Source organism: Chanos chanos, chromosome 16 (genome assembly GCF_902362185.1).
Source record: "Chanos chanos chromosome 16, fChaCha1.1, whole genome shotgun sequence".
NCBI classification, from domain to species: domain Eukaryota; kingdom Metazoa; phylum Chordata; class Actinopteri; order Gonorynchiformes; family Chanidae; genus Chanos; species Chanos chanos.
The window spans coordinates 1362672-1389720 of NC_044510.1; the positions used below are offsets into that span (position 1 = coordinate 1362672).

The 27049-nt window shown below is 42.8% G+C and overlaps 1 protein-coding gene across 1 annotated transcript in view; it reads right to left on the reverse strand.

The window, feature by feature from the left end:
• Positions 1 to 13927: 13927 nt before the first annotated feature.
• Positions 13928 to 27049, reverse strand: part of pdlim4 (PDZ and LIM domain 4) — a 34602-nt gene continuing 21480 nt past the window's right edge. The window contains exons 4-7 of the mRNA XM_030793700.1: positions 23143 to 23330; positions 21669 to 21826; positions 17741 to 17894; positions 13928 to 14171 (exon numbers count right to left, since the gene is read on the reverse strand). Coding sequence (XP_030649560.1) covers positions 13967 to 14171; positions 17741 to 17894; positions 21669 to 21826; positions 23143 to 23330 — 705 coding nt within the window. The 3' untranslated portion in view covers positions 13928 to 13966. The remainder of the gene's footprint in view (positions 14172 to 17740; positions 17895 to 21668; positions 21827 to 23142; positions 23331 to 27049) is intronic.

Genomic DNA, 27049 nt, shown 5'->3' on the forward strand with positions numbered 1-27049 from the left:
GTATTAGGCAACCATCTTCCATGAGTCACTGGATCAGAGTATTACTATCCATGGCAGAATGAAGGTGCAGGGCTAGAATGCCATCTCAGGCCGACGGGTGCACTTCATGTTACAAACATTGTTTCAGAATTTTTTTTCCTGGTCCAAAAGAATAATACTCCAATATCCATTGCTAACCATATTTCTGAATGCATGAAAATGCAGGTGATGTAAATATCTGCAAAGAACTGGAGTGATGTTGAAATTGATGTTTTCACTTTACAGATTAGCTGATAGTACGAGGATTTAATTAATAGAGGTTGAGAGATCGCTTCTCACACAATAGTTCTGGAAGAAAGTAGTTTTGATTATTCATTTGATTATTCCAATGTGGTTGGTTTTGTCTTGCAAAACAACAACAACAGCAACAAAAAAATACTTTTGACTACATCAGTTTAGATCACCAAAACAAACATACTGTCAAGGGTCATTCATCATTTAAGATCATTAGTCTTGGTCTGATGGGTTTCATGCCCATAAAGCCCTTTAGAATGACATGGCAACAAAGTAAACTCAGTAGATTTTTTACCTCCACGTTCTCATGTACACTGTACCAAGATTTGTGATTTGTGCTATAGGAAAGTAAAATGTGCAAGAAGCCAACCTGTTCCCTGCAAATTTCTATAAACAAAGCAGGGAGTTGTTAGTTTTTAATCAGTGAAATCTCTTCCCAAATCATTACCTGATGTCCACCTAAAAAAAATCTCATGTAGTAACATATGAGAATTGCTGCATACCAGCTCTCACACAGATACACACACACACACACACATATATATATGTGTGTGTGTGTGTGTGTGTGTGTGTATAATGTATAATACTTTATATGACAGAATATGATTAGAAGTCTTAAAAAGAGCATCAAGAGTCAATCAGAATGTTCATCAAATATAATCAAATGGCTGGTGGTGGTATGATGACATCGTCACTAGATGGAGACATTACCCAGAGCTTCAGGCCTGGCAGCGTGTCTGACTTTAGAGATGTGTGCTCTCCAATCAATCCTGCAGCTGGTGGAAATGCAGCTGACCAGGCCATGTCTAACACAGTCCTGAACTGCCCCCTGAATGCAAGACCTGCAGTGGTGCACCCTGAAGGTCCCTGTTCTTCTGAGCATGTGACTACAGGACCGGGACAGAGGACTCTCCCAGTCCTGGGGTTTTGAAGTGGGTATGGGCTGAGCTGCTGTTGAGCTGGATGGTTAAGGTGTGGTTAAACATTTCCACTAGCCTGTCACTCAGGGGATGAAGTGTGGTTGTTCTTGTCTGCCACACTCGCCAGACGAAGGCACATCTGGGATCTAAAGATAAACCCCTGATCGTGGTGCAGCTCCTCAGGCTTTTCAAACGGAGAGACCATGCCATCTAGCAACCAACCAGCAATGGTGGTGGTCACATGGTGCATAATTGTATAGGCATTAGCCACTTTGTAAAATAACCCATTGCAGTGAAAACATAAACAGTTTCCAACCTTGGTAACTGGAAATGTCCAAACCGCATCAGCATCGACTCTTTTCATGGATGTAGCTACTTAATACAGCTGCAAGAGAGAATTGGACTTTACTGGAACTGCCCATTATCAGTAAAAAAAGAAAATGGAGAAAAAAAAACATTCATCCTGCAACTTCAAAACACATCTTTACCTGTTTGCTGCAGTCTGGTGCAGCACAATCCAAGTGTTGTGTAACCAAACGATAGCGCAATGAGTTAAAGAAAAACATGTTTTCGTATTGTATTTCTCAAAACAAGCAACATCTGGTGTTTCTGCTGACTTGAGCATGACACAGTTCATGAATGAAGTGGGGGCGGACCAGCATTTGTGAACCCGTCTGACACTTGCACCTATGAAGATGTTGTGTATGTGTTTTGCGAAATTACTGGAAGAGCTTTGTTTTTGCTGAATACAGGTCAAATACGGGTCCCTCTGCACTCAGAGCCTTTTCTCTTTCAGTTATTTCAAAGGCCAAGAATAGCTGCTTCTGATTCCTTATGGAAGACATGGATGCGAACGATAAAGTCATTTATTTATTTTGTTAGTTTGTTTGTTTCATAAAATACTGGAGTGAGGAAAAGATAACTTTCACTTCAGTTTTAGTGAAGTACCCCTTTAAACACACAGGTTCTCATATGACTCAGTGGCGTACTCTTTACGGCAGCTGCACAAGAACAAAATTAGGTCACTCTCAAATGCCGCTTGATGTCGCAGTCAACACTCAGGAAATGCTTGTCTTTCACAGAACCTCTATTTACTCTGAGCAGCAATATTCTGAAAAAAAAAGTTTTATACTTAGACAACTGTCTGTACATAAACAATTAAAACAAGCACTTCTATCTAGAAATAACTCAAGGTTTTCCTAATGGCTCTTGTCAATATTATTTTGAAAAAACAAAGTGCTTCAGAGTAAGATATTGTATGAAAGAGATGATTAGGGTTTTACCAAACACCTAACTGTTCCATTCTGTGTTCTGTTTCATTTGAGTTATTGGTTTTAGCTGTTTGTGCTGCAGAGGTATTCAGATTTTCCTAACAGTACAGACCGACTGTAATAACCTTTTCCCTGAGCACTAATCTTCCCTCCTGTCTTACTACACCGCTCTCATTCCCCTCAGCAGCTGAGCCACAGGGGGATCCCATCCCCCAGGAGGAACAAATGAATGTCCCTACTTGTCGGCTCACGGAAAATTCTATTCACACTAAGAATTCACAGCTGATCGTAAAGACTGTCTATGTGTTCATTCACAGCCGTGCCAGGTAAGGTAACATTAGATGCATTCAGGCCACATGAAAAAGCACTTACCCACATTTTTACGAGGACCAGAGTGTGGCAGAGTAGGGGTTTCCCCTCAGTAGCTTTCCTGCCCTTAAAACATGTGGCCTAAATGCAATTACTTTTTAAAACTCATAATATTACATTATCTGGTATTCATAACAGAGGGGATTTCATGCCCCCTTCCTTTTTTTTTCTGTAACTCCGTACATATTTAAGACTATAATTAAATTAAACTGGCTAACTGCCATAAGGAGAAACGGAACTCTGACAGAGATACTCATGTATCCACCCTCATTTTGTAATTGATGGGAGGCATTGTTTAAGACTCCCACTGGATGACCACATAGAGGATACTGTCAGAGTTCAAGCATTCAGCTGATTAATTTGTTACACTTTGGATCAGCACAGGGAGCAAAATCTCCTTTTTGTCCTTTCGCGCCCCCCCCCCCCCACCCCAAGTTTTTTGTTCATTTTTTCCTTCAAAAAACCCATAGTGGTTTAATATAGTCATATACTTGGTGAGTGTTTTTTGCCTTTTTGGAGAGCTCACCTCGGAGTGCTTTGGAGACTCAGTGTCAGAGGGCAGTCATTGGTCAGTAAACTGACAGCAAAACATCTCCATCAAGCCATTGTCACCAATTGTTTGAAACAATTGTCAAGGTTAAAAGGACACTTTCCTGTCGTACATTACCCTTATCTGAGCAACAGCAAGCAAATAAAACAAGGCCCATCCCTCCTCCTTGTTCTCTAACACCACTTTTTTTTTTTTTACATTTGCTGTGCACAAGTAGTAGGTTCAAGGACCGTGTGACATATAATGGATAAGGTTCTGCAGGCTGCAGGATCAAGGCTGCACTGGCTCTCCACCATTACCAGAGGAAAATGCAAATATTTATCAGCCATGGGAGATATGACAGAATGAAGTGCCATGAACTGTTCCCACCCAACAAGTAAAGTGCTCCACCCCTTATGAAAGCACTTGTTATAAAGAACTGAGACGTGATTTCACCAGTCTATTCTCACCAGTCTATCTTCTTGAGTATAAAAGAAGTGATGTCCTTGTTGACTGACTGCTCGTTTCATAGCGTGATTGTGACCTGAATTAAGGGCGTACTCTCACACATGGATGATGTGGTAATTTGATTGTGATCTGAATTAAGGGTGTATTCTTACACATGGATGATGTGGTGATGTCAGATTTTCTTATTATTTGATGATTATTTGCTTTCTCGTTTCATGTTTCAGGTTACACGTGTAATGTAACGTGAAGCATCATTAAGTAAAATTAATTTGTATTTTGCATAGACATGTCATCTTTAAAAATTACTTTTAGAGAATCAAACCGTGTGTGGAAAAACACATTAATTTTGTATGTTCCATAGCTTAAATTCCTTATTTTCAGCTTCACCTTGCAGCTTATTTTCAGGGGTCTGATCAATCTACTTAACCATTCTCTGATGTTCCCGCAATCATCAGAGGAAACCTCTGATCCCCGGTTTACGAGACTCATTGACCACACACACAGACTTGATTAGAGATTAGGCTGTGTCCGATTTTTTGGGGGGGGGGGGGGGGGCTTGAAAGCATCTAGTTTTTCTGGATAATTGGTTGCACTGACCTGTTTGTGAGAGCAACTGTGCAGCTGCAGTAAGTTTCCGTTCTGTGTTTCCCCACTGAAGACCCACGGGGCTGACGAAGAGGCAAGAGCTTGTGTCAGTTTGGTTCACCATGCCATCCTCTCTGTGGGGTCCTGCAGTGGAGAGCAGATCACTGTTTTTCATCAAAATCTTCAACCAGTGACATCTTCAACCAAATGTTCCGGTAAAATGTGGAATCCTTGCTAAGTCGTAGATGTTCCTGAGCGTGACAAATTAGGAAAGAGGGAAAAATCCCTGGGAAAAAAATCAAATCAAGCATCTTGATCTGTCATAAACTGTTCCGTATTGCTGTACTGCAAATGAGACAGCCTGGAAAAAAGAAAGAAATCAATAACTATAAATTTAGGCTGACTTCAAGAGTCTATGGTTACAGCGGTTTGCGTGATTGTGGAACCTCTAATTAAAAATGACTGGAGATATGACCAGTGGAGGACTGAACTGTGTTTGGAAATACTGTGTGTGTTCCTTATTCAGAACCATGATTTGCACCTGGTTTGTGTCGTTCATGACCTTTATGTGATTCCATCATCATTTCCAAAGGGCTACTGGAACTGAGACATCATCTTACCTTGGGCTATGGAGGTCCCACCACAGTGGCCTACACAGCCAAATGTCTTCATTCTTTTGCAAACAAGAGAGACATGGAAATGAAAATCAAGACATCAAAAACCTTTCAGACTTTCATAACTCTCAAATGCTCTTCAAAAAACCAAAGTGTTTCTCACAATGAACACTAGATAAACACTAAAAAAGTGAACAAAAAATAACTCCCTTAGAAATATTCAGTGATTATTCTTGCTCCTCTGAGCATTAAATGAACTCTAGTGTTTAACATGTGACACATTCCTGAACCATAAAATGTTCCACTTGTGGTATTTTTTTCAATCCAGCATGTCCTTGACCAGTTGTTGTGCAGTCTTGGCAGGAGTGGTTGCTTTCAGAGTTTCCATGCAGTTTCATGCGGGACATAATTCATTTATTTTCTCATAGCAGAAAGTGATTCAGATCAAAGTCCAAGGACTGGCCTCAGGAGCTTGCTTCACCATGTCCCAGACTTGTTTCCCAGTCTGCCCTGACAGGAGATTGATAGACCTGAGCTATCTTCTGTTTTCATAAACAAAGCAGTTACAGCTGATGTTTTTAGCCAACCTTCAAAAGTACATCCTCTGGGAGCTTTACTTTTTTAATAATGGCTCTTATTCTAACCCATACTCCTGATCCATCAGACATACATCTCTCCAAAACTGGTCACGTCTTTGGATCTGAATAGGCGGTAATCTCCTGACTTGGTCCAGAGGTGTCGGAAGCTTGCTATAATGCACCAGGATCATTTCAGACAGGAGAGACATTACATTAGCAACACGGTGTGTCTCAGTGAATTACAGAAAAATTGAAAGGATAGAGTGACCTAAGGTGAGTGAGGTAATGTAAGTCGAGATAACTGGGAGAGGTATATGAGGGAACAAATAGAGAAAAAACATTTTTCCTCACGATCAGTCACACTGTTTGTGGTTAGTTCAGTAAATATGTGGGAATGCTTGCACCGCTAAGTCTCAAAGAAAATTGAGTAAACCCTGATTAGCTCATGGTTAAAAGGCAGGATATTCCTGTGAGAACAGCCACGACACAGTCTTTTCATATTTCTCCTCTTAAACACCCAAAAATCATTTCATCCTCTTACCCCTCCGAAGCATTTTAACCTGGAGCTTGCCCTTCAATTTTATTTAATCACTGCGATTGCAGAGGAGGGCCAGAGAACACAAGATGTGCAATTTTGATCTAGTCTCCCGTATCTCAAAGGCATTTTGACTAATGCATCTGAAATCAGACTCTCCTCAGATAAAGTACAATATATCCCACAGATAAACTCGCAATATCCTCGCAATTGTTGATATGGTAGAGGCTGGTTCTGCTGGTAAGAAACAGACCTGCTTGTTATACTGCCTCAGACCAAAACTTTCCTCACTCTCATGCACTGACCTGCTTTCTCAAGTGGGAAACCAAAAGAAATGCCGGGGCAGGAGACTGCAGTCCGGTAGAGAAGGACAAGCTTTGCTTTATGCCGTGTTTATTTCTGAAAGAACCGAGGGAAGGAGTCCCCCCCCCCCCCCCCCGCCCCCCCCCCCACACAGATTTACCGAGACTGTCAAATGCTCCGGGACTGTTCTAGCCTTATAAGCAGATTGGATAGGTGCTGTCTCCCTGACTATGTGGAGAAAAGGTCAGCGTGCAGGAGTCTGTGTCTGTTACAGAGCGAAGCAGAAGGGAGAGCTCGGTCTGCGATAAAGCATTGGACAGCATGACTTTTGTGCTTCAACCGTCCTAAATAGTTCACTTTCACTTTTCACGGGTTTAAAGCAACATTAAGAGATCACTGACCCCAGTACAGCTCATTACTCATGAGCCTGGGAGTGCATCTAGCAAGAAACTTTCGTCTTTGCTTTCATGGCTTTAAAATCAAATCCAAGTTCAAATTAAAATTTGTGTAAGAGTTCCTCTGGTGACAAGACTCCTCGTTGTTTTGCTGACAAGAACACAGCCTCTTTAGTTAGAACAAACACTGAATGTAGAGTCATTGTCAATATTCAGTCTTTAAGCGGGTCCAGCTTCGTCTGCTCATGCATCTGGATTCGTAAGATTGATTTCATATGCAGAACCCTTCAAACATTGGCCATGATTAAAATGAAAGCCAGAAGTTATCTGTGATGCCATCTGATGTAATGTCTAATCAGAGGCTAATCATTTTGTCCTGGAATGGCTCTTATGTTCCTTAAGGAAATCTCATTAGCTAGATCTAGATGAGGCTAGATCTGGGACCATTGTGAATGGGGAACTCCAGTTTGAGTCAAACCAGTTTAACACAACGTTTTATTCTGGTACTAGGCCTAATTATTGTACCAACATTAGAGAAAAGTGTCACTCTAAATACCCAAATAAAACATGCCCTGAGTGCATTTCAAAGCCTTTGTAATATTTCTACACAATGTTACTCTCTGACATGATGTACCATTTCATTTTTCTAATAAGTTCATGCCTCTAAATTACAATCTTTTGTATTCTACATCACAATTCTACCTGCTGCTTTCCTGACAACTTAAAACAGCAAGTGACTACATCATTTCATGCTGATTAATCATTGAAATAATTAGATAAGTCATTCCTAGCTGGGACTCAAATTATAAGCAATAGGAGTGACATGTACTTAATATGATTAAAATAATTAATTAACATGACATAACTTAAGCTGATTATTAGGAGTTAACAGACTAAAATGGTCTGTGAAACAGAAAATTCAGTCCAGGTGAGATGGTAAACCTTGCCTGTCTGTGTTTGAAGCCAGATGCACAGTGATTCCCAAACATTGTTTGGCAAAATAATTGTCTATTTTCCAAACCATTTCAAACTCTTAACTCTTTTCTAACTAACTGGTTGCTAATTATACATCAGTGATCCTGGAATGAATGGTTTAGTTGTAAGTATACCTTTCATTTTCATGCAGAGGTTTCCTGCTCCTGTTTTGCTTCTGTTATTGGGTTTGTTTTGCTCCTTCAGGTCTCTGCAGGAAACGGCCCGGTCAGGCAACACTATTCCCATAATCAGTGCAACAGGAAAAGCAAACTGACATCAGTGAACGCCATTGATCTCCACAGTAATTGCCCTGACAGGTGAACGTGTAGATACAGTTCAGTAAAGACACAGGTGCTAAATTTCAATGGCAGAGATGCTATCTGAGTTTTATTGATTTGGTTATTCACACAGAGCTTGCCCGTGTATAACCCACAGCCTACACTGCCTTACAGAGACTGGGAGAGCTCCCAGAGCCTGGAGACACAAAGGAAGCATTGCAAAACTGGCCCAACAAAGATATTATTTGTTTTTGATCACAAAGTAGAAATTCCATAGCTTGATGGCGATGGGATGATTCGAGAGGAAAACATAGCTAACTTAAATCTCGCCATCTCACAAAAACAAAAACTAACCTACCCTCTCTTCAGAAGCAAAAAGAAAATAAAAGAGAAGAAAGAAAAAATGACAAATCATCAAAGTCAAGTCCATTAAAATAAACCCTCTGACATTAATCCAAATTCAAACACAGAAATAACAAAAGCCATTAAAATCCCACTGGCATATCTGTACATGCCGTGACAAAAAAAGTCCCAAAGTGTCTGGCACAAAATTAACATTTTATATATATATATATATATATATATATATATATATATATATATATATATATATATATATATATATATATATAAATATATATAAGCAAACTGAGGCAGAAATATGTGTTTTCATAATACTCTGCACAGGTGTTCTCCAGAGTTTCAAGAGGAAATCTAACACATGAGTGCAGTCATCAGAACAGCCTTGATCCCGTTTGAGATGATGTAGCAGGATAACAGAGAATAATCTGTAGATTAGGATAACAGAGAATAATCTGTAGATTAGGGTAACAGAGAATAATTTGTCGATTAGGGTAACAGAGAATAATCTGTAGATTAGGGTAACAGAGAATAATCTGTAGATTAGGGTTGGATGAGATGTTTTTAAGGGGAGTCAGTGTAACAGAGGTCACTGAGGGCGAGAGTCAAAGCCCCGTTATCCTGCAGCTCGTCCACAGGAGAGAGATTCCATGGTAAATATGGACAGCTGTAAAGCCGTGCGGTTACGGGTTAAGGGGACTTCTGTCAGGGAAGGGGATGGTTTTACCACCACAGTCCCCAATGCTTTATGAGCAAAGAGACTTGGCTCCGTCTCATGGGCCATGTGCAGATGACTTGGCGATTACATCATACTTAGTTGACCTATAATTAAAGCACCCACAGAAGTGCTCTTGTGGTCTTCGTTGATGCTTTGTTGTTCTAGAACACATTTTCATATCGTGAATTTTATAACGTAGTCAGTGTTTTCAGAGGCAGCCAGAGTGAGGGTGGGTTCTGTGTAATGCTAATCGCACACGTCTTAAAAATAAAGAGCAGCTCAGTAGATGAGGTCAATCGATTTCGAACCGCATGCCATGGAAAGAATGAGGGCAGATTTTAATTGCTCTCACTGGAACGACTGGTCATGCCTGGTCATGTTTTCATAAGCATTAGAAATAGTGTACTGTATTGAATAAGTCATTGAAAAGCTCCTGAGGTTTAAAGCTAAGGACTGTGAAAGTAAACTTAGATCAGACTTCAACTACTTCATTCGACATGGAAGCAGGCCAGCAGGGGTTTTGGAAAAGCAAAATGCAGAGGAGCTGAATGAGACGGACAGACGGATAGGTACCCTCATTTTAGGAGGAAAAAAAAAGAGCTCCCAGCTGCAGTCGACCTGGACGTGGCCTCAGAAGAGATTAAGTTACGCTCTCTCTCTATTAAGGCGCAGAGGAGGCCAAAGAAAGAATGCCTATTTGTTAGAGTGACACTGTCAGGCCCTGGCTGTGGTCCCGCGGTCCGCGTTTGCATCCTTTCCCAATGGCGTGGCACTCCGAGCTGCGGTCGCCATGGAGATACTGAAAACATGCATTGTTGAGGGAGGGATCAAGGAGAGAGGGAGGAAAAAGGAGGCGGCACAGGCATTGTTTCTCTGTAGAGACAGAGAAACTTCTGGCACTGCGAACTGGCATGTTGAGTGGGACAGCTGAGCATGGACTTTCCTGCTTCCTGTCTCCATCACGCTCTTCTGCCAGCTCCCCACCCCCCGACCACAAAACACTCTGTCTCACTCTTTAATAATAATAATAGTCTGAGGATATCGAAAAATAAATAAAAAAATAAATAAAAAACAAAGTAGGGGGAAAGTAAGTCCTTGCTCAGGGGCTGCTTTTTGTATTGCACTGCTGAGGATTCTTAACCAGACAACAGCTTTTCAAATTCCATGGCCAAGGATTTGGTTTTTTCCCTATTTTCTTTCCCAATAGCAAAGTCCTGGATCTCTCACCCATCTTCACTGAACGTGCCAACCGTGCTAGTCGAGAGGAGTAAGGCTTGAACACGCTCCCTCGGATGTGTATGAAGTCAGTTCCTGCCTTTTTTCCACACTACCAGTAGCATCTGAACATTGGTGACCTCTGACAAGCAGTGAAGAGTGTTGAGTGACCCTGGCAGACACACCCACTCAACAAAACACCATCAACTGGGTTCGCTCAGACCCACAGTCACACTCAGCAAGTGTGCCACAGCTGGGGCTCCAGGCAACTGCAGTTTTGATGATGACATCTCAACACAATGTCTGATAAACCGGCACCATTTGTCGGTCCGATAGGCATCCGCGTTTGGAGGCCAGACCAAATTCCAAGCCGTTGGGCTTGATTAATCGCAGGAAAATGTGCATAGGCATGATTGTGAGCCACTACAAGTTCTACGGTTCCCAGATATACTGGGCTTTTATCTGAGACAGACTGGTTTGAGGTGAGGACAAGCTGGGAGGGAAATGAGAAGCAGACGTTTGCGCACGCTTGGAGACAAATGGGAGTTTATTTTTACTTCACAGGAGCTCCGACAGATTTCAAAGTGAAGAAGTCCTGTGTCTGTAAGGCCGATGCTTAGCTGCTCTGTGGAGTCCTTCACTTGTGGAGTGTTTATTCTGGATGTTTAGTCAGTGATACAGGAGTGTAACACAAGCCAAATGACATAACACAGATTGTTGTTTGGATTCATAAGCTGTTTACCCTCTTTCTCCACACAGTGTTTACAAGGGAAATTGAGATTCCTTATAACACTGCAGAATCTTTCCAGAGCGTAAAGACTACCATCTCGCTTCGCTTCAGCCTCACAATATCACAACTCCCCCCGTCACCGAAACACACAAGTCTTCTCACTTTGGTTGCTATGAGAACTGGAGTGTTTTTTTGTTTTTTTTTTTCTTGTTGATATTGGCTTTACTACCTCTTTGTTTGGCTTCAATAAAGTGTGAAAGTTGTTGATAACATTACATCTGTACATCTGGACAGTACAAACAGTTTAACAACCGACTGGTGGAAAATCAAGGATGAGAAGAACAGTCTGAATTCATTCTCTGTATGGGGTGGGAACAGATGTAATTTGGACTCTTGGTACACTACAGATATGTTCAGTGTTTTATCTAAAATTGTAAATAAAAAGTCTCAGTTAGTTGGAGATCTCTGTATGGAGACTTACTAGACATGTGTTCAAAGCCTCATTAAATTAAAAAAAAAAAGAAAAAAAGTCACCCGTTGGTATTGCCACGTTGCTGACTAACACACTGTATTACAGACTGAATCATAGTTCAAAGCTTGCCATTCCATTACTCCCTCTGTGGTTCATGAGAGAGAGAGAGAGAGAGAGAGAGAGAAAAGAAAAAAATGATGGTGTCATATTTAACAGTGAATGAAAATGGTTAATGGCCTTCTGGTTTTCATTAAGAGGAAGCCATTGAAAATGAACCATATGTCACAAATGGATGCTAACTTTGACAGTTATCGGCAAACCACGAAAATCTCTTCTTACAGATGACGCTCCAGCAGTCTTGGCACCGTTCTGATGGACGATGAAATTTCCTCAAGCAAAGTGGTCTCATAAGGCCACAAAAGCAGAACGCACGCATCAGGAGCCCGAGTGACACTGATCCACTGGCGTGAAGAAAAAGTGTTGATTTTAATGTTGGTAGCAGTAAACTGCTTCCATGGGAGTCTGAGAGCCAAACTTATTTTTTCTGCTTCCAGCGGACTCTCTGGTGAGCTGCGCGGTTATGAAAACATAGGACAGGCTTCAGGACACCGGCCCTAAGACTCGTCGATCTGAGTCCAGCAGAACAGAGCAGGCCTGGCCTACAAGTCAGTGAAAACAGGTCGAAAAGCGGCATCAGATGAGCTGTCGCAGTTCTGCTGAAACACACGGCTCAGAACAAGCCTCCTCCATCTTAATCTTTTCGTACCTTTGAGCTCTTCCTGCTATGCAGTTTATTATGTCGAAGGCTCCTCTCTTTTCTGTTCATAGAAATACTCTAAAAGCATCTCTGGCATTGTTAATAAACACATTTACAATCAAATAAAAAGACCGTTTTTATAGAACAGTTTTTTTTCTCACTTTATTAATGTTTTGTTTTTGTTTTTTTTTTAAAAATGGGCAGAGGATCTAAAGAAAAAACTACGGAGGCAAAACAATAAGTTAATTTGTCTAATGTGATCAGTTAGCACTTAAAACAGTATAAATAGATGGAGGCAGGAAGTTATCACGTGTTACAAAGGTCAACATCCCCCAAGACAAGACACGTTCTGTACATACGCAATTCATACAAAACTAACAAACATTTGACATCTTTTCACAACATGTACAAATATGCACTGACATCACCATGGATGTATTTGGGTCACCACAAAGGAGATTAAAAAAAGAAAAACCCACAAGTTAAGCTTCCATTGTTTTTTTTTTCCAACATTAGTTCAAATTCAAACTTAGGCAACTCATTAGATATGATTTAACTCCCTAATGCACATCAGAGGTTGCACATTTTCTTTCGTAATTTTAAGAACAAATATTTTTCCTCTACACATTCTACAGTCTAAATAACCTCTCTCTTCACTAGCCTAAATCATAAACTTGACTGGGCTATTATAATTTCCTATGGGAAGTCCAATTAAGAAACAAAAAAAAAAAAGATACATATTCTTACATACATGTAAAGAGTACATATTCTTTCAAACTCAGTCCTTCAGCCAAAAAGAGCAATGTTTTAAAAACATGCCAAAAAATCCAAACAAATCACTATCATTTCCATATGTTCGGAGTTTCATTCACTGGCTTTCCAGCATTTTCCATGGCCTTGTCTTATATCTCAATCCCCCACAGTGTTGGGAAAGCCAGAGCTCTGGCAGACTGAAGGCTTTCGAAGTGTGGCACAGGAATGTTTTTGCACAGATTTATTTCAGATGGGCACCCAGAAACCAAAGCACACAAACTGTTGACTAATCCCAAACCCACTCTGTGTAATTAGTCTGCTATGTGACTATCATGTTGCTAAGTGTGTTTCTTACTGAAGAAAGTACTAGGCGACACAGAAAACAATTCCCCAGATGAGTACATCGAGTTAAAACAGGAAAACGGTACTGCAGCTAATGTAATAACAAACAATAGAGAGGTTCCATCAAAAGCAAGACAGGAGTTACGTGGTCAGTGAAAGAGGCTTTAAGAGCAAGACAGGAGTTACGTGGTCAGTGACAGAGGCTTTAGGAGAAAGTGAAAGGTCTGAAGGGCTCTTCTCTTTCTCTTCTTATTGCATGAAACACGACCCCCCAGCTCTGACCCTCAGCCCTTCCTCTGTCAGCCAAGCAGTGCTATGACTGGATGCTCTGGAGTAGGATGAAATGCTGCATCTGTGTGTGTGTGTGTGTGTGTGACTGTGAGTTTAATGTGTGTGTGTGTGTGTGTGTGTGTGTGTGTGTGTGTGTGTGTGTGTGTGTGTGTGTGTGCATGTGTGAGTTAAATGTGTGTATGTATGATTGTGTGTGTGTGTGTGTGTGTGTGTGTACAAGTGTGTGGGTGAAGAATCAGACAAGTTCCACTTTGGAGTTGGGGTAAACGGCCACCACATCGTAACCCTCTGGAGGCTGCACCCTGGCCTTGGCGTGGGTCTCACAATACAGGTTGTCGTCGATGAAGAAGTAGCCTCTCTGCTTCAGGTTAATGCCGCAGTCATCACACATGAAACACTCTGTATGGTAAAGCTTGTCTCTGGCTTTCACTATGGTTCCCCTGTAAACACACAGAACAGTTAGAGAGATGAGTTTTCATTGGACACTAAGGCAGTGATGTCATAATGTCACATTCATCTTACATGTCACATTCATCCACACTTATTGATGTTTGTGAACGTATGTATGTGTACATGGTTAAAGAGCCGTGTAAAGAACGTTTACATTGAGTGTGGAAGCGCTGCCAAAGGCTCTTGAATCTGTCCAGTTAACTACGTGGAAGACAGATTTGGTCGTGAATAATGTAATAAACGGACACCTTAACATCCAGGAGGACTATACAGCTTTTCCCATAATTCACTCTGCTGGCATGGCCCATTAGATCTCCTGTGCTCTTTCACTCCCATAGTTAAAACTGTGTTCTGCTCTACCCCACAAACCACGTGCTGAGGGCTCTGACAATGGACACACTGTGCCTCACTTCCCTAGAAGTTCCTTATTAAATGACATCAGTGTTTACTCAGAGGTTTTTGTGAGGGGCAATTACCCATAAGCCCAGGTTTCTATGGGGCAGATCAGACGGCAGGATAATGATTGATTAAGGGTAATAACTGGATCGGTTTCCTTAACTGTGGAGAGGTTGCGTTTGATGCACTGAGGCAAGCTGAGGCAGGCTGAACGAAACCAACCCTCGTATGGTTTCATTACCATTATCTCCTACTCCAGCTGTTTGTTTAAGGAAAGACTGTTTTTCATACACTCTCACCTGTCCGCTAGGCAGGTAAGAGTGTCTGTTTTGTGTGAATATCAAAAGTTTAGTTCTCTGTTCACATGTCATATAATTTCGACTTTTGCTTTTTGAATAACAATGTCATCAAAGCATATTTTCACAATCATTCTAATTTTTAGCTTACCCACTGACATCAACTGGACATGAATGGATAAGTTATCTACTTTGATTAAATATGGCTACATGCGGGCCTTTTCATGCACTACATATGCCTGTCCATTACCGTATTATTAATGCAGCACATCAATGGCAATTTAGCATGTAGATGAAAAATTCTTTGTCTGAGCAGAAGTGGAGACATCTAGGCCATGTAACACAAGAGACACAGAACTGTGTGACACAGGAGATACAGGGCAGTGTAACACAGGAGATACAGAACCGTGTAACACAGGAGATACAGGGCAGTGTAACACAGGAGATACAGGGCCGTGTAACACAGGAGATACAGGGCAGTGTGACACAGGAGATACAGGGCAGTGTAACACAGGAGATACAGGGCCGTGTAACACAGGAGATACAGGGCAGTGTGACACAGGAGATACAGGGCAGTGTAACACAGGAGATACAGGGCAGTGTGACACAGGAGATACAGGGCAGTGTGACACAGGAGATACAGGGCAGTGTAACACAGGAGATACAGGGCAGTGTAACACAGGAGATACAGGGCAGTGTAACACAGGAGATACAGGGCAGTGTAACACAGGAGATACAGGGAAGTGTGACACAGGAGATACAGGGCAGTGTAACACAGGAGATACAGGGCAGTGTGACACAGGAGATGCAGGGCAGTGTGACACAGGAGACACAGAACCGTGTGACACAGGAGATACAGGGCAGTGTGACACAGGAGATACAGGGCAGTGTGACACAGGAGATACAGGGCAGTGTGACACAGGAGATACAGGGCAGTGTAACACAGGAGATACAGGACCATGTAACACAGGAGATACAGGGCAGTGTGACACAGGAGATGCAGGGCAGTGTGACACAGGAGATACAGGGCAGTGTAACACAGGAGATACAGGGCAGTGTAACACAGGAGATACAGGGCAGTGTGACATAGGAGATACAGGGCAGTGTGACACAGGAGATGCAGGGCAGTGTAACACAGGAGATACAGGGCAGTGTGACACAGGAGATACAGGGCAGTGTAACACAGGAGATACAGGGCAGTGTAACACAGGAGATACAGGGCAGTGTGACACAGGAGATACAGGGCAGTGTGACACAGGAGATACAGGGCAGTGTAACACAGGAGATACAGGGCAGTGTGACACAGGAGATACAGGGCAGTGTGACACAGGAGATACAGGGCAGTGTGACACAGGAGATACAGGGCAGTGTAACACAGGAGATACAGGGCAGTGTGACACAGGAGATACAGGGCAGTGTAACACAGGAGATACAGGGCAGTGTGACACAGGAGATACAGGGCAGTGTAACACAGGAGATACAGGGCCGTGTAACACAGGAGATACAGGGCAGTGTAACACAGGAGATACAGGGCAGTGTGACACAGGAGATACAGGGCAGTGTAACACAGGAGATACAGGGCAGTGTGACACAGGAGATACAGGGCAGTGTGACACAGGAGATACAGGGCAGTGTGACACAGGAGATACAGGACCATGTAACACAGGAGATACAGGGCAGTGTGACACAGGAGATACAGGGCAGTGTGACACAGGAGATACAGGGCAGTGTGACACAGGAGATACAGGACCATGTAACACAGGAGATACAGGGCAGTGTAACACAGGAGATACAGGGCAGTGTGACACAGGAGATACAGGGCAGTGTGACACAGGAGATACAGGGCAGTGTAACACAGGAGATACAGGGCAGTGTAACACAGGAGATACAGGGCAGTGTGACACAGGAGATACAGGGCAGTGTGACACAGGAGATGCAGGGCAGTGTAACACAGGAGATACAGGGCAGTGTGACACAGGAGATACAGGGCAGTGTGACACAGGAGATACAGGGCAGTGTAACACAGGAGATACAGGGCAGTGTGACACAGGAGATACAGGGCAGTGTGACACAGGAGATACAGGGCAGTGTGACACAGGAGATACAGGGCAGTGTGACACAGGAGATACAGGGCCGTGTAACACAGGAGATACAGGGCAGTGTGACACAGGAGATACAGGGCAGTGTGACACAGGAGATACAGGGCAGTGTGACACAGGAGATACAGGGCAGTGTGACACAGGAGATACAGGGCAGTGTAACACAGGAGATACAGGGCAGTGTGACACAGGAGATACAGGGCAGTGTGACACAGGAGATACAGGGCCGTGTAACACAGGAGATACAGGGCAGTGTGACACACAGGAGATACAGGGCAGTGTGACACAGGAGATACAGGGCAGTGTGACACAGGAGATACAGGGCAGTGTAACACAGGAGATACAGGGCAGTGTGACACAGGAGATACAGGGCCGTGTAACACAGGAGATACAGGACCATGTGACACAGGAGATACAGGGCAGTGTGACACAGGAGATACAGGGCAGTGTGACACAGGAGATACAGGGCAGTGTGACACAGGAGATACAGGGCCGTGTAACACAGGAGATACAGGGCAGTGTAACACAGGAGATACAGGGCAGTGTGACACAGGAGATACAGGGAAGTGTGACACAGGAGATGCAGGGCAGTGTGACACAGGAGATACAGGGCAGTGTAACACAGGAGATACAGGGCAGTGTAACACAGGAGATACAGGGCAGTGTGACACAGGAGATACAGGGCAGTGTAACACAGGAGATACAGGGCCGTGTAACACAGGAGATACAGGGCAGTGTGACACAGGAGATACAGGGTGTAATACTCACACTATGCCATTACCACAGCGTGTGCACTGAGGCAGTTTCTGCAATCCGCCGATGGGGGAAACAGGTCCAGGGATGGGGCTTCCCAGTTTAGGCACTGGGGATCTGACTGGAGAACGCAGGCCTCTCGCGCCATATCTGTCTGTGGGGGACACACCTTAGGACACAAACAGGGAGAGAGTACCTCAGGACCGAACACAGACACAGGTTAGAATTCCTCATTGTAACACACAGGTTGAAGTTATAAGGTAACAAACACGTACAATTTATAATCCCTCAGAATAACACACAGGTAGAAATGATAATCCCTCAGAATAACACACAGGTAGAAATGATAATCCCTCAGAGTAACACACAGGTAGAAATGATAATCCCTCAGAGTAACACACAGGTAGAAATTATAATCACTCAAAATAATTCCTCAATTATAATCCCTCAGTTTTTCATCCTAGCTTCAAAACTTCCAGAACTATCTTTTCAGTATCAATACACAAGCAAAAGATTCCCCCACATGACCGAGACGAATACATCTTGGTTGCTTTCCCGTAAGAAAACAAACATTTTCACACACAGCTGCGGAAACGCTTGAGGACATGATTTGGAGTAAATTAGTTGATTTATTAATGAAAGGTGCAGGAAAACCCTCTTAGCCACAAACACAGAATCCCTCCAAAGCTCGCAGTCAAAGAACAAAGCAGAGCTCTCAAGCTTTGGAGCTGGGGTAGAATTAATGTTCTTCACACTTTAGTTCCAAATCGGTCCCTCATTCACCATCTCGACATGGCTGAACATTGCAGGGACCTGTTAGTCCAGGTGGAGAGTCGAGGCCAAGGCAGAAGGCTAACGACGGGGAAAAAATTGGCAGCGCCTTTTAACACTCACACATTTTCTTTCACCCACACTCTCTCTTTCTCTCACTTCTTCTGGCTTTCTCTCTCTCTCTCTCTCTCTCTCTCTCTCTTCCCGTTTCCAAGTATTTCTCTCTCTCTCTCTCTCCCCATTTTCTAGTATTTCTCTCTCTTAAATTTTATTTTCTCTCTCTCTCTCTCCTGGCAGGGTTCCTTCTCCTCCTCTCTCACTCTCTCTCCCTTTGCCAGTCCTGGTCACGGCAGAGCAAACATTCCACGTCAGGGACAAAACAATGGCGGCTAAGCATTCCAATAGGTCAAGGCTTGGCAGAGGAGGCCACTGCAGTTCCAGAACGCCCTGCTAAAACTGTGGTCAGGTAAAAAGCATTAAACACTTAAACTCTAAATCCCCACGACTGCACTAAGCCCGGTCGCAACCCACGCGGAGTCAGAGCTAACTTATGTTACACAACGTGCACGTCTAGCGTGAAGCACACGCATTCCACATTCATTTCATTAATTATCAATGGCATGAGGATGTTTATTTTTTTAACACAACCGTTGTCTCTTAGGCTGTAATTTATCTTTGGTTGTATACGTCTTGTTTTGGCATGTTCTCTTCCCTTTTCGATTTTTCATATTTGTCCAGTTAAACGTAAAGCTCTCCTAACCTTGCTGTCCTGAGGCTCCGCTCTGAGACCTCTGCTTCTCCACAGAGCCCTCTTCTCAGATCTCTGTGACATTTTAATGACCTCTTTGTGTCGGTCTCTCTCCATCTCAACGCGTCCCTTTAGGTAGTCACCGAACGAGAGTAGGTGTTTTGCTACTTTGCTGTGTAGCCATTAGTTTACTGCCATTATTCTCCAAATTAACCCCTCCATTAACTCTTAACCCCAAAGCACTGCCTTTGATTCATTTCCAAAGCAGTTAAGATCTTTTAAGACGGTTAAGACTGTGGCAGAAAGAGATGCCAGAGCTCAAAGGAACTGGACAACTCATGCTTTTGGCACAGCCTTGGAAAGTTCTCTTGTTTTTTTTGCTTTGTGGTTTACAAGGTTGATTTGTTACTGGAGACAAAGTATACTTGTGTTGTGTTTTCTTTAACCACAAGAATGAAAACTGCAGTACACAGACAATCTGAACTTGTGAAGACTTTTTATTTATTTAAAGTCTTTATTTGTAAAGACAATTTATTTATTATTTGTTTGTTTTGACTAAGACCTCAATTTTCTAAAAAATCGAACCGATTTATGAATTTCAATCCTTGCGTGAATTATTACTGTGGAAAAAACCCCAATAAGAGGTACTGAACAGGAAACACAATAGATACAAGCCTGGCCTTGTTGAAAAGCCTATGTCTGATGATTTGATGATTTCACCAATATTTCAAGGCCCCTCCTCAGACAAAACAAAAAGCAAATCATGTTCTGTTGGAAAACTTGTTGAAATATGAGCTAGGGGATTTGTCTCCTGTCAGTTAAGAGAAAAATGACATCTGCTGTACCCTCACATCTATTACTGTATGTTAAATGGTTCCGGGCAACAGGGAGCGTCTGACAAGAAATGTCAAATATGACTGATTATCATAGAGAGTCCCTGTGAATCATTTCACATCTAAACAGGCACACACACACACACACACACACATGCACACACACACACACACACGCGCGCGCGCGCGCACACACACACGCACACACACACACCACACACAGACAGGCACACTCACACGCACACACACCACACACACACGCGCGCGCGCACACACACATACAGACACACACACACACACACACACACAGACAGGCACGCACACACCACACACACACACATGTTCACGCCCACACACATACTACAAACTAAGTGAGAGATGTTTGTTCGTGAGAGGACTGTTTGTTGGAATATGAGAATATTCAGAGTACATGTCAGGGCTAAGTTTGGAGCAGTCTCATCTCTTACCCTCTCTCATGAGAAATGTGTGGGAAAAAAAACAACACTGATCCGTGACATAAACAACATTACTGATGCCATCTTTAATCTGAGTGATGATTCTCACTGGAGACAGAGTCCTCCATGTCCATTATCGTCCTACAGTCTCAAAGAGGCCAAGCCTTCCTAAATAGGCTCGTCCCACTGAACAAAACGTGATGAATGGTTAAATAACCCCACCTCAGGCATCGCTTTCCATTAGAGAGAGAGGCAGAGAGAGAGAGAGAGAGAGAGAGAGAGAGCGGGGGAGAGTTAAAGATAGAGAGAGAGAGACAAGTGTAATTACTAATACCATATAAGACAGTGAGATCCTGTGATCTTCCAAAGGCATGTAGCTGCCTGAGGTGCTGAGTTGGATTGTCAAAACTGCTTTTAAGATAACACAGCAGGATGAAACAGGGCCGATAAAACCCTTTTACACATCATTACTGGCTCCCTACTGTTAACGCTCCTTTACCACCTGCAAATCTTTAGGGCTACATTAACTAAATTACACGGACAGGGGAAAAAAAAAACAGAGAGAGAGTGAAGATTAAGCTGTGAACTGTTGTGTCTCATCTTTTCTGCTTTGTTTTGCTTTTGAATTTTCTTAGTCATGACACGGTTTTGCTACTGACAGGTTGTCTCTCAGACATGCCACATGAAAATAGCACTCAAGAGAACATGGTACAGGCAGAATGTTCTAAATTGCGTTTAACATAACTGCAACCATCAGAAGTACTGTCGTTTTTGAACATTTTAATTTATTTAGAACGAGGAATCAACTCCAGCTTTGTCCATGAACAATAAAACCTCCTCATTTTGTCTTGCAACACAGGTTGAGTTTCTGCTAATTCTCTGAAAGGAGTAACTTTAGCAACACCAACTGTTCGTGGCATGTGGAAGCTCACCCCAAAACCATTTGACTAAAAGCTATTTTTCGATAGAAAAATAAAGTCTTTCCACAACAATAGAAAATCAAGTCTGAGGATCAAGTCTTACAAAAGACTTAGAAAAACATCCTCAAGCTAAACAAAATTCTTCTAAAACGTGCATGTGGCAGTCGTTCTCGGAGACAGAGAGACAGAGAGGGGAGATGAGGAGGATTCGCTCACCTCCATTCTCGGCCTCCAGTATTCCCTGGAGGTATCTGAAGGAGCCTGACTGTTTGGGAGCTGACACAGGCTCTTCCGCGTCCTGCAGCATCTTGTAGACGTCGGACTCCGTGTCAAATCCGTTACGGCTCGCCGGGGAGTGCAGTGGAGGTTCAGGGCTGGAGACGGGCCAAACACAACAGACCAAGGTGTTAAATCCATTTTCAGGAATGACCTAGAGGTCAGGCTCACAACAACACTGTGGTCGCGCGAGATAAACATTGTTTGTTTCCACAGAAACACTAGGGCACGACACGAGAGGAGTCTGCAGATGCAAGAGCACTTGAGAAACCAAATCCCTTTCTAAACTCTCAACAGCTGACGAAAAATTTGCCGAGGTCTAATGCAACTTTCGTGGCTGCAAATCAGCCTGAAAATATTTCAATTACACAGACTTGATAAAGATCTGATTAGGAATTCCACCGTTACCAGGCCTCATAAACTAATATTTGCATTACATAACTATGTAATCACTTGAAGTCATAAGTTCTCTTCCAAAAAACACGCAATGCAAAGGTATGTTGTTCTAATTCAACTGTGAACAAACTGTTAGCATGAAACTATACCAATATCAGAGAGCATATGTTGATATGAAAAACATGCGTAAATGAACAGGTTCTGCGGACTTGGAGCCAAAGGTTGTAAATTGTAATGTATGTTAGGGTTTGTGAGGAAGACGGAACACCCTGCATTCTCTCCATTATATTTCAGAACAAAACAAAACAGCTTAGCCCCTCTATACATCACAACATTTTCCACAGCTTTGCAAAATCATACATAAATGTGTGTGTGTGTGTGTCTGTGTGTGTGTGTGCATATTTCTTTTTTTTTTGTATTATTCAGCACAGCTGTCTAGATCCTTGGCTTGGCCAGAGTGATTTGTCTCATTCACAGGGGACCATGTTTGGTATACACTTCCTCACAGTGCTGGCAGACAACAGTATAGATTTGTTGACAGGTTTAGTGTGAAGAGACATCCTTGAATACTTCTTCGCCCAGAGGTCAGAATTGCTAGCATGCATCATGCATTCATACACACACACACACACACACACACACAAACACACACAGGCACACACACACACTCACTCACACACACACACACACACACACACACACAAACACACATAGGCACCCACACTCCCACTGTGGACTCATCTCTCCAGACTTTTATCTTTGCTCCTCTGTAGATCTGAACATGCTTTACTGCAGATGTATGACTAATTCAGTTTAATACTTTTCACCATCACTTTAATCTTTTTTTTTTTTTTACTTTAATAAATCAAACACATGCAATAGTTAGCAGGCATAAAAACATGAGCGGAGCTTTTGGACTCAGCCGCTTAATCTCCGTCAGGATTGGGCTTAAGTCGAGAATGGAGCAACTGCAGAGGAGAACACAGAACTCCTGCCTAAACCGGCTGCCATGGCTCACCTGTTTGGAGAGCTGAGATCAAGGCCGGCCATCTGCCTGGCCAGGGGACCGTTCCCGTTGTTGTTTGCATACAGCCCGACTGGATTATTGTACTGGACACTTGGTCTGGGGCTGATGTTGTTGACGGGTGTGAACTGGATGGGGCTTCTCGGTTTTGGAGTATTTCCACCGCTGATAGGTTGGAAGGTCTGGCAAAGGAAAACACAGGAGTCATTAGAACGGTAGAGCAATGCCAAACGGAGCAGCTCTGTTTCATATCTGTGAGGAGACAGAATTATTAAAATCACAATCCAAAAATTCACCATAGCAACTCTGGCGTTTGGTTTGGGTATGTTTATCAATGGGAGGAAGAAAGGCTTGGTAAAAAAAAAATTCCCATAGCGGTTTATCAGAACTAAGCAGTCGCTAAGTTCTTGAAAGGTTTCCCGCCTGGAAAATAAATGGAAATGAAAGCATACTCAAGAGGTGATTTGGGGCAAAAAAAAAAGAAGCAGACTGGCTAAATCATAACTCAAAGCCTAAACACTCCCACACAGGGTTCTGACGGCCTTGGAAGGGATATTTACAGCCTACGAATCTTCTGCTGATAAAACCTCTGATGAAGGATGCAATGTAGTTGCAACAGCCTTGGTAGGGAAAGAAACATGTTGCATAAGCTTTTGATGATCTTATAATTTCTGATTCATGTGTTCTGCACTGTTTGTATTCGTTACTTAGCAAGGGTAATGTGCATTTTATCTTATCTTTTCATAAACACTTTGTCAGAAACAGGAATAGCGCGTTTGGGTACTGCTTAAGCCGTGCGTCTGAAGGTGAAACACTAGAGCGTCGTAAGACGTAGTTAAACTAAAACGTATCATGTTTACAGAAACAGAAGTAGTTCCTAGACTCTTCATGTTGTCCTCATTTTCTGACATTATAGCCAAGAGACACACCTCACTCTCTTAACAACACTTCCTTTCTTGTCAGTCCTTCCATTCTCATGTCCTATGACTGGCTAGTGTACTCTTTCTATTTCTGTTTCTCTCTCTCTCTCTCTCTCCATACTGTACTTTCTGTTAATCTAATAAACTCCTTTCTCTTTCCGTCTGTCTCTCTGCTGTCTTGTCATCTTTCTGACAGCTCCTCTTTTTGTTAGTATATATAGACGGAACAGTCTGCCAGCTCTCTTCTGATTCCCCTCTTCTCTCGCTGTGATCTCTGATGGAATATACACACTATCTCATGTTTGTGCGTCAGCAGAAATGGAGAACAAGGAAAAATCCCTGTCTATTATTTTACCAAGTATTCCATAACATGGCAATAAATGTCTCCTCTCGTGACAAGCCTGTAAACATGAGTACAGGGATGAGAGCCAGCCAGCGAATGTCTAAGTCAGCTAAAATGGACAACTAGCTCTGCTCAGAACATGACGAGGGGCAGGCACCTCCGAAATGCATGACAATACAAGTGAAAGGGAATGCATTTAGTGACCAGACAGAGAGAAAAGGAGACGGTAAACGGGATAGTGGGAGAGAGAGAGAGAGAGAGAGAGAGAGAGAGAGAGTGGGGGGGAGAAAGAAAGAAAGACAGACAGTCAGACAGAAAGAAAGAAAGAAAACCGTAGAACATCCTCCACACACCAGGTTAACAACAAAGTTTCTTTATGTCTTTTTCATGACATTTTCTGCTTCATTCTCTTGTCTTATGGAAATAGGTATGTGAGTTTTGAAGATGGCAGATTTATTGGTCCACACATCTGGTGCACAGCTTATGAAAGTGCCAGGTTGGTAACATTGAGAACCTATAACTTTTTTTTTTTTTTCCCCCACCACCTTCTGCGTTGCTTTTTTAAATGCAGAGGTTAGTGTGCTTTTCATTTAATAAATCTGTGTAACCACAACATCTCATTAAATTGATTTATTTGCCCTGTGCAAACAGAAATAAAAGCCACTTACACGGCTATGAAAGCAGCTGAGGTTGATACTCTGTCCATATCCAAAGAGTTTCTTATCAAACACAACACAGGCTCAGTGGCCACTTTATTAGGTACACCACCCAGTCACAAAAATGGATTGCTCCAGTGGACAGTAAGTCATGTGACTCTGGTTAGCTGTGTAAAGCAGGCAAACAGGCCTCTGATGGACTTTACTATTCAACTTCAGAATGGGTAAAATTAGAATCCATTGTGTCTCTTAGTGCGGTATGAGTTTTTATGCCATATGTGCTAGTTACACAGTCCTCAAAACACTGGCTGCCTTTGGCTGTGAACACATGACAGTGCCTGGGATTTACCAAGACTAATGCAACAAGGAAGGAGCAGTCAGCTGAAAAGTATATTGCTAGAGAGGTGACAACTGGCTAACTATGGCTAGAACTATGTGGCTATGGCTAGAACGATGTGGCTAACTGTGACTAGAGCTACGTGAGCTAACTATGGCTAGAGCTATGTGAGCTAACTATGGCTAGAACTATGTGAGCTAACTATGGCTAGAGCTATGTGAGCTAACTATGGCTAGAACTATGTGGCTAACTATGGCTAGAACTATGTGGCTAACTATGGCCAGAACTATGTGGCTAACTATGGCTAGAGCTATGTGAGCTAACCAGCAAAAAAAAAAAAAAAAAAAAAGAAGAAGAAGAAGCAAAACTGCAATGCAGCAGTGCTGTGTGGAACAGCATCTCAGAGTACACAAGTCAGAAGCCCTTGGCACAGATGGATTATGACAGCAAAAAACCCCACTACGGATTCCGCTTCTGTCAGCTAAAAACAAAAAGACACTCCAGCAAGTATGTGAGCATCAACGCTAGACAACTGAAGAGTGGAAAAAACAACGGCCAATGAGACAGATCCCAGTTCCTGTTGCATGACTTTACTCCAGTGGCCTGTGCAATCTCCAAACCTTGAACCAAAATAGCATCTTTGGGCTTTCAGATGAGTTGTCCCATCTGAACAACCCATCTGAATCTGAATATGTACCACCGCCCAATTCACAACACTTCCGTGATGTCATCATTGTCACCATCATAAATCAGCTTCCCCCCTGGAACATTTCCAACACCTTCAAGGATCCAGGCCCCAAAGAATTCAAGCTGTCCTGGAGGCCTCAGAGGTTCAATCCCGCACTGAGGTGGGTGGACCAAGTAAACTGGTGTGTCTATCGCTTCATTTAGCGTATATATCGCTTGACAACTTTTCCTTGTTATTCTGTCCACGGATTGGTTGTTGCTAGGAACCGGTCTGTTTCACTGTCATTCTAGGGAAACAGACTTTGTCAAGAGAATTGTTTGGACATAAATTTTCATCTAAAAATAACATCTTGAAAAGAGAAACAGCAAAGCAAAGAGGCTCCAAGTCCTGAGAGCTCCAGAATCTGGGAGAGCTGATGCAAATATTTATGACGAACAGTCATGTCTGCTTGTAAATCCTGAGCACAGTCAGCTTTCTCTGACCTGGTTTTCAGCCGGAGCCAACTGTAGCCTTTGGTTCTGGATGACTGGCCCAGGGATTCTGAAATCTCCACCAGAAAGGAGTGAGACAAAAGGACAAACTCTTACAGAAACAAAAGGGAAAAAACACACATACTACAAAGACTGGGGGTTAACCTACCTCTAACCCTAGCCAAGGAAAAAAAAAGGTTATTAATAAAGCTGACGTGGAGCGTGAATGGAGATTAACAACTGTTTATACAATCGTGTTGTATCTGGTGAAGGCAAAGGGAGGAGGAAGAAGACTAACTGAAGTCAGATGTCTGCTGCAGATGGGAGAACCCTGTGATGGGTCTCCCTTCAGAGACTAATCAACCTGAGATAACACTGCTAATTAAACACAACATCACATTTTACCGACATGCTGCAACTGCAGGGTTTACCGCGTTCGAAATGAACGGTGAAAAGTCAGTCTGAGCGGGTGGCAGGAGTGACAGAC